Consider the following 8840-nt stretch of genomic DNA (forward strand, 5'->3'; position numbering starts at 1 on the left):
CTGCCTGTACCCCCAGGGCAAGAGCACGGCTGGGCCTGAGAAGGGCCCTATAAAAAGCATGGGGCTGTGCCTGGCTTCTTAGCTGTCTCCTGGGCATTGAAAGTTGCATGCCAGGTCCCCTGCCCACGGCTTTCTGCGCCCTGTGCCCAGCGCCGCCCTGGAGGAAACTAACTGCCCTGGCTTCCCTCTCACAGCCTACCACTGGGACACGTCCGACTGGATGCCTGGGGCCCGCCTGTCCGACATAGAAGAGGTGCCCACCTATGAGAGCCAGGAGGGCGCGGCGCCACCGGGCAGTGCACGGGGGCTGGAGAGCGACTACTACCTGGGGGGATACGACGTGGACAGTGAGTACCCGCCGCCGCACGACGATGACTTCCTGGGGCAGGACCCGCTGCCGCCGCCACTGCCCGAGGACTTCGCGGACCAGTACGACGGGCTGCCGCCCGCGCGGCCCGGCTCGCTGGCCGGCACGCTGAGCCCGGGCTGCCGGAGGCGGCCGCAGTTCCACCCCAGCCAGTACCTCCCTCCCCACCCCTTCCCCCACGAGACGGACGTGGGGGGCCCGCCCGCCGCCGGCGAGTTCAGTACTTTTGCTGTGAGCGTGAACCCGGGCGCGGAGGCCGCGGCGGGCCCCGCAGATGGCGTGGCCCTCTCCTTGCACAACTCCCGGGGCCCCTCGTCCTCCGACGTGTCGGCCAGCTGCGGCTTTGACGACTCCGAAGTGGCCGTGAGTGACTATGAGAGCGTTGGGGAGCTCAGCCTCGCCAGCCTCCACATTCCCTTTCTGGAGACCCAGCAGCAGACCCAGGTGTAGAGGCGGCATCGAGCCCGCGGGCTGGCACAACGCGCAGAGACCGGCTCGGCTCGCAGCTCCGCACAGCAAACAACGTGGTATTTTCAGCTGGAAACTCCTTCCCCGTACTGTCACGAGCAAGCTCGACTCCGCTTGGGTGAAAAGGAAAGGCTCAGAAATTGTTTCTGAGAGGTGAACCATCGTCCGGGCAGCACGTGCCTGCCTACATGACCCAGAGGTGCACCGAGGTTTTCAAGGGGGAATCAAGCTCAGCCGTGACGTTAGACGGCCCGTCTGTCTGCTTTGTGCAGTCTTGTGCCCTGGGAAGTGTTACAGCGTCGGTCTGGTCCTTGCAGTATTAATAACTGGCAGCAAGCCAAGAGGGTTTGTTGCATGTAATTTTGAGCCAATGGGGGGAAGTGAAAATAGTAGTTATGACTGTTGGGAAAGTTAGTCTCTTAGGCAAAAGAAAAGAGGAACGACCATTATTAAATAAGAAAATGGGCTGAAGCCTTTCAAATCAACTTTTTATTTTTTTTAAATAAGCTACCCAATTTTCAGCTATAAAGTTAGGTTTGGGTAACATGTTTAGTATGCTCAGTTATTTTTGTTTGTTTGTTTGTGTTAAGCATCCAAAATAATATAGTTATATTTTATGATCATTGAGAAAGATATCAATGAAGAGGAATACTTGAGATATCTGGGTCCCATTTTGTAAGTTGAGGGGAAAGTTAATATTGTGCAAACATTGGAAAGAATGTGATTATCAGTCTTTGTGTTTTCCAGTAAATATTCTTGACTGTAACTACAGTTTTAACATTGAGGCAGAAATTGGCCTTTGTTCTGAGAATCAGGAAATAAAGAGACAAAAAAAAGGAATATTTTAGTACATTGTTCCCTAGAATGAGAGATATTGAGAGATTTAAGCAGAATTCACAAATTCAAGGGAAAAAAATTTAATACTTCCAAAGTTTTCAGCTAGATAATCACAGTTCTTGATAATGCAGATAAAAGGTGTGTGTTTTAAATTGGTAGCATCATCACTATAGATGCAATTTTGTTTTTTAAAAAAAGGAGAAGAAAGATTAGTTACTGTGTATAAATTATAATAGTGTGTGTATCTGGGCCTATGTACAGATATGTGCTTGCACTCAGTAAGGCTGCTCTTGAGGAAAAGTGACAGGAAGGTTTTAGGATACAACCTGTGTTAAAAATCTTGCCAGCAAGGCCAACCTTCCGATTTCTCTGATCTTGATGATATTAGAGAAACACCAAATGCCATATTTTTTTCCGATTCAGTTAACTTTATTTTGGTATTGCCGTTTATATTAACTTGAAGCAAAACTGAGCTTTTTTAAGGAAGAAGACAAAACAGTATTTTGTTAAAATTTTTCAGAACTAAACTCTTACTTGAAAAAAGTATAAAGTTTCATTACCCCCTGCCCTTTGGTTCTCCTCTCTTCCGACATGCGGGCTTTGACCTTGAGTTTCCAAAATTGCCAGGAGAATCATCTGACTGGGAATACAGTAACTCGAAGCTTAAAGGTGATGAGCTGAGTAACTTTTCTCTTTTGCATCAGTCGGCTCATGGGCACGTGCACAGAGGCCATGGTTAAATAAATGCGTATTTGCACTCTCTGCATATGAGCGAATCTCTGTGTCCACAGTTTCTGGTGACATACGGCGTTGGTGTGTCTCATCCACTCAGACGTATTTTTCAGTTGTTTCACTCATGTTCAGTCCACTTCTTTATAGGAGTGTTTCCACAAGTTTGTGGTTAAAACAAACAAACAAAAATTCCTATTCATTCTCAAGCTTCCTGAGTAAACTGTACACTCATACACTTCACAGATTTTTCAGCTTTTCTCCTCTTCCTATCTCTTAGTCAGACCTACTCATGGAAACATTATCTGCACTGTGGTCTTGAAATAAATGAATTTCACTAAGGCTGCTTGGGAGAATGAAATCTTTGGTATGTTCCTTATGTAAGAAACCCATTTGCAAGAATCACAGAGAAAATGACAAACGAATGGTCTAGAATAGAATCGCTGCTACACTTTCTGTGATGCAGTGGCATAAAAAACAATCAAAGTAAAACCAACAATTCATTTCTTGCCCCAGGAAATATTAGAAGGAGATTAATGCCGATGAGTCACTCCTGCTTGCACAGCATACCCTCCAGGCAGAGTGCCCTCGGAACCCAGTAATGAAGTAATAAATAGATCCTAATGCTGTTGTGAAGTCACCCAAGAAAATTGTGCCCACTCTTGGCTCTGAACTGTATAAAATACCTCTTTCTTCAGGATATCTTCCCCTGGTTTTCTGCAGAGTAGCTCTGCAGCTAAATGTATCCCAGACAAGTGTGTTATGTTTTGATCAATTACCTTTAAACACATGGTATCTTTTCACTTTCTGGATAATTAGCTTTTCCTGTAGATTCTGAAATGGTTTGCAGCCAGGCCAAGATGGAACTAGGTGGGGTGACCAATGATTCAAGAGCTGGAAGGGTCCTTAAGATCTGCTTATCCAATCCCCTTATTTTATCAAAGAGGAAACATACCCAGAGAGGGGAAGGGACTCACCCAAGCTCACACAGAAAGTTAAGTAGCTGAACAAGAACTAGAACTCATCCATTTGACCAGTATTCTTTCTATTACTATTATTCACCACTAATCTGCATGGGGCATGGTATCTGCCTGCTTCTGCTGGAGCTTTGATTTCACCCCATTCCTGCTTTGGGATATACTAGAAGATAGAACTCATGGAGAGTATTTCTCTGGAAGCCTCATGATCTTAGGTTTTTTTTGCAGCCCCCATAGGAAAGGTGTATTGACAAAATTCATACATTTCTTTGGACATCTATCAAAACTGCTTTCACCAAATGAATGTTTTCTAAAATGAGGATGGAATGATAGTTATAAAATGGAACTCAAACTGATCAGTAAGTACAGTAAAGCTCTGATTATATTACCTACCGGGTCCATTTGTTTTTCTTTTTTCTTTCCTCCCAGCCCTGGTATTTATGCCTACCCCATTCACCCTGATGAACCACATGGGAAAGATTTAAGCCAATTAGTGTCTTTCCCATACATGTTTTCCTCACCTGTATGTGCTACCTCTGGAAGCCATTTTCCATAGCCCATTGTAGGCACTTTACTTGTATTGCACACATTCTGATTAGGTTGAGAGTAGCTGGACTAGTGGTGCTTGTCATACAGTCAGCAGAAGCTCTGGGCTGTAAAAGATAAGGTAGGTGTTTAATTTATTTGCTTTCTTCTATGAGGATTCTGTTACTGAGTTTCATTCCATGCCAACTTTCCATGTACTCCTATCCTGCCAGTTCATGAAATGCCATTGTAGAAGACTTGGTGATATGAACAAGTCACGTCCATGCATTTAAGATTTATCCTATCAGACAATTGGGGTGAAAACCTAGAGAGGGGATTGATGCATTCCTGGAACTTACCTGGAACCACTCTTGGGAATCATTAGCAGAGCCTGGGGAAAAGAAGCAAGGGAAACATTGTTGGCCAATTCCTGTTTACTTCCCACCCCCACCCACCCGCTGCCCCGCCGATGCCTGAGTCTACATGATCAGCATCAGGGAGACAAGAGGTAAGCCAACTAGATCATTTAGGACCCAGGGACACCTCCATGGGAGAATTTTGGGAGCTCTGCTGTTCCTTTGGCATGCATTGTCCAGATAATCGTCTGGTCTCTCCTCTCTGCTGCCCTCCCAGTGCACGGATATTGCTAAAGTGGTTAGGGTTTATGTTTTTTGTTTTTAGCTTCCAATCATGAGAAATGGAGATGTGAAGAGGCATTTCTTTAGCGTTATCATTTTGTGTGGTCTGTGACAAGGCGGGTTCTGTGTTTTTGCTGGGGTTTGTCCTGCAGCGTTCAACTGCACATTAGTCTGGTGGAAATCCACAATGTCTTTAAGCTTCTGGTTGTATAATTCTAGGGTTTAAAGTTGCCATATGTGGATTTGGCATCAGTTAATATTTAGCCAGCTGGCTAAGAGATAGGAAAAGAATAAGATTTTCTTTCCTTATGTAATAATGAAAAGCAATAATTACAAGTATGTAATATTACACAAAGGCCATAATTAGTCTCTTCCAGTGTTTAGAATGCACTCGAGAATCGTAGAGTCGTTTGGAGTGTGTTTGGACCCATCAGTATGTACTGTAGTACCCTTCTGGCAAACAAATACCTGAATTGCTACTATTGAACAATTTTATGAGCCCATACTACTGCATTTTGGGAAATGACAAATGTGTTCAGATGTGTTCAGAAATGGAAGCAGTTCTTTTTAAGCACTGTATCAGAGAGATTGTCATGTAAATTTACCTGTTACAAACAGGCTGGTTTGTAAAAGATGTATGTTTCGGTGTTAAAATGTTTATAAAATTGTATATAATGGTTTCAATTTTCCAGGCTTTTGTAGATATACTGTATTTGATGCCTATCAGGATACTTTAATTTGGGGGGTTGAATATAATGTTAAGTCACCCACGCTGTTGGTCTGCAAACTATTGAGGTAACTACACACACACACACATAAAGCATTTTAGATTTGAAAATGGTGTTTTTGAGTCATTTCCAAATGTTCTATAGCCTTTCTTTGGTTCCACTGTTTTCATTTAACTTTCTCTGTTTCCAAGAAAATGTTTTTATTGACATTTTAAAAATCGAGTGTGTTTTGCCCAGTTACTAAGTACCTGATTTGTATGCCATTTCAGATTCAGAATGAAGTACATCATTTCTTCACACTCACATACACTCACCTCAACTTGCACACACATCACACACCAAACCTTATGCAAAGGGAAAGCTAACACTTAAAGTGGATCCTGTCCCTTATGGAAATGAATTGTTTCTGCATATAATGCTGTTGGCAGTATTCAGTCTTGTGTTCTTTTTCTAAAAAAATGAAAGAAAAACAAAAAAGATAACAACAACAACAACAACAACAAAAAACCCACAAAAAAAACGAACAGTGTACAGGTTTGTAACTGCCAAAATTTGATGGTTAAACAAATTTTCAAGTAAAAAGAAAAAATTGAAACTATCAGTCGTGTTGACTTTTTTAAGGGTCGCCTTTCATTTGTCTTCCGTTAATTGCTCACATGGCAATTATATTTGTAGGGATAGTAGTTTCCTCAGAAACTTCTTTCTGCCACAGAGACTCCCACGGGGTCTGGTGCACGCCTACACTGAAATTTGATGTACCTTCTTACTGGGTGCCATCGCCTATAGGGTTTTTTTCCTGATGGGGATGAAAACAGTGCTGGGTCATTGAGCCTCATCACTGCAGAAATCTTTTGTAAATGCATCCCCATGCATTCTAGGCAGCTTTACCAGCAAGCCTCTTCCTAAATAAATGCTGCTGCTGCTAAGTCACTTCAGTCGTGTCCGACTCTGCGCCACCCCATAGACGGCAGCCCACCAGGCTCCCCCATCCCTGGGATTCTCCAGGCAAGAACACTGGAGTGGGTTGCCATTTCCTTCTCCAATGCATGAAAATAAAAAGTGAAAGTGAAGTCGCTCAGTCGTGTCCTCATGGACTACAGCCTACCAGGGTCCTCCGTCCATGGAATTTTCCAGGCAAGAGTACTGGAGTGGGGTGCCATTGCCTTCTCCATCCTAAATAAATAAATAAACCCAAAAATTGGGGACACAATTAGCACCGAAGTTTCCTCCAAAAAGCAGAGCTCTAGACAATTTTGTATACAGACTAAAAGTCAAAATATATACAAGAGAAGTTGAGGAGTGCCAAATTGATCTTCTGAAGAAGTGACATTACAGGAAGTTAACTTGAGACCACAAGGGACTGACTACAAAAGGAGAGGCACAGTCCCCACCCCTCCTGGGCGCGGGAGGGCCAGGCCTGCTGTGAGAGCATCCTTGTCTGAGCAGCAGCGGCACGAAGGCGCCTCCTCGGGCACTGAGAGGCCTGGGGCTGGCCCTGCCCGCTCCAGCAGCCCAGCTCCACCGACCCCTCCCTCCCCGGGATGCTGGATTCTCACTTCCGTGCTCCCCTGGCTGGGCTTTCAGTCTCTCCTGACCAAGTGGGCTGCGATCCTCCGGTTGCCTGTCCATCTGTTTCAGGAAGGGGGACCCCTTCCAGGGCCCGAAAGTGGGTCTTGTCTAACACTAGGAAACGAGTTGTCCGAGGAGACACATGTGCTGACAAAGCAAGAGCTTTTACTGGGAAAGGGCACCCGGGCGAGAGCAGGAGTGTTGAGGGAACCCGGGAGGACTGCTCTGCCCTGTGGCTTGCAGTCTAGGGTATTGTTATTAGTTTCTGGGTTGTATTTAGCCAATCTTTCTGACTCAGAGTCCTTTCTGGTGGCGCAGGCATCACTCAGCCAAGGTGGATGCCAGCGAGGATTCTGGGAGGCGGTTGGACACATGGTGTCTCCTTCTGACCTTTCCTGAACTCTTCTGTTTGGTGGCGACTTATTAGTTCCGTGTTCCTTACCAGAACCTCCTGTCGTAAAAGGACTCCTGCAAATAGTTACTATGGTGCCGGCCAGGGTGGGAGGTTTCAGTCAGTGTGCTTCCTCTAACACATCCATGCATTTGTAGGCAGATAAACAATCAGATAAAAGAGGGGGCGCACCAATTTGCTAGCTTTGCCCACTTCCATGATATTGATGCCAAAAACTTAGCCTCTAGGCACTGGTGCTGAATCAGAGACACAGTTCTGGGTGAAGTAGAAAACAACAGCTTTATTGCTTTGCCAGGCAAAGGAGGTCACATGGGCTTATGCCCTCCAAACTGTATGTCTGGGATTTGGTGAGGAGTTTTACAGCAGTGGTTCAAGGATAGGGTTGCTGATAAGGATCAGAGTATGTTCGGGGCCTGCCCTCCTTTAATCTGGTCTCAGGTGGTCTGTTGATGAGCTTCTGTGATTCCCAAGTTATCGATCTGTGACCTTCTCTCTGGAATGAAGAATGCTTCATCAAGTAGTTAGCATCTTCCATTCCTTGGGGGTTTTAGTTCTACAGGAGAGCTCGGAAACAGTGTGTTCTTCCCTTCAGGCAGAACCAGGATCCTGCCCCAAGGCTACACTATTATTTCTTGACTGCTACTCCTCTGTCTCTGCATCCCTTGCCTTGCCTGATAATAACTAATAACTGAACCTGCCCTTTGGAACTCAGGGAAGGCCGTGGGGCTAAAATCCATTCCCTACAAACTAGGAACAGGGGACACAGAGAGGCTTCCGTGCCCAGGAGCCCCGCAGGGTGCTGCTCGGTTTCAGTATGAACTCTTGTGTCATGGCTGGCTTCAGACCACCAGGATAATGTGAACCAGCTCACAAACTGCTGGGCTCTGGAAACACAGTCTGAGCCAATGTCAGTGGGGCCCTGGCTCCCCCACTGGATCAGAAGCCACCTGAGGGCAGAGTTGAGTCTTTTCTGTCTTTATTTCCTGGGTTTCCAGGACAATACCAGGCTTCCCAGATGGTGCTAGTGGTAAAGCAGCTGCCTGCCGATGCAGAAGACATAATAGATGAGGGTTCGATCCCTGGAGGAGGAAGTGGGGACCCACTGCAGTATTCTTGCCTGGAGAATCCCGTGGACACAAGAGTAATGAGATCGCGAAGAGTCAGACACGACTGAAGCAACTTAGCACGCACGCACAGTGCAGTACTGACCCTCACTAGACATTCTTGATTGAAAAATTAATCAGTGACATCTCCAACTAAATTCCCTTGATCTTATAAATCCTTCCTCATTTTGGTGAATCTAGTAACTGCAATAAGAAAGATGTCAAGAGAGGGAAGCACTGAGAACGCTCAAAGTCTCCTGCCTTTCAATCCAACAACACAGGGATGTGCTCATGAATTGAGCAAGAAAATATTCGTGTTCAAGACTCTCCTGTGGCCACCCTTAGCAGAAAGAGAATGTGTTTAAATCTCCATCCTTACCTCCAAAATGGTAGGGACACCCAGAGATGTCAATTAAGAAATAACGTTGGTCTGGCTAGGGAAAGAGGAAAGAGATTTTTTAATGTCAGTCTCCATTCTCTGCTGTTT

At 45.4% G+C, this 8840-nt stretch overlaps 1 protein-coding gene across 3 annotated transcripts in view; it reads left to right on the top strand.

The window, feature by feature from the left end:
• The window catches only part of FAT3 (FAT atypical cadherin 3), an 805898-nt gene extending 800031 nt beyond the window's left edge, over window positions 1-5867 (top strand). For all 3 annotated transcript variants that reach the window (XM_086383385.1, XM_086383384.1, XM_086383386.1), the window contains one exon: window positions 195-5867. In XM_086383385.1, coding sequence (XP_086239511.1) covers window positions 195-817 — 623 coding nt within the window. In that variant the 3' untranslated portion in view covers window positions 818-5867. The remainder of the gene's footprint in view (window positions 1-194) is intronic.
• Window positions 5868-8840: the final 2973 nt, after the last annotated feature.

Source organism: Bos grunniens, chromosome 29 (assembly GCF_055505025.1).
Source record: "Bos grunniens cultivar Pamir isolate PY7600 chromosome 29, Bosgru_T2T1.0, whole genome shotgun sequence".
NCBI classification, from domain to species: Eukaryota; Metazoa; Chordata; class Mammalia; order Artiodactyla; family Bovidae; genus Bos; species Bos grunniens.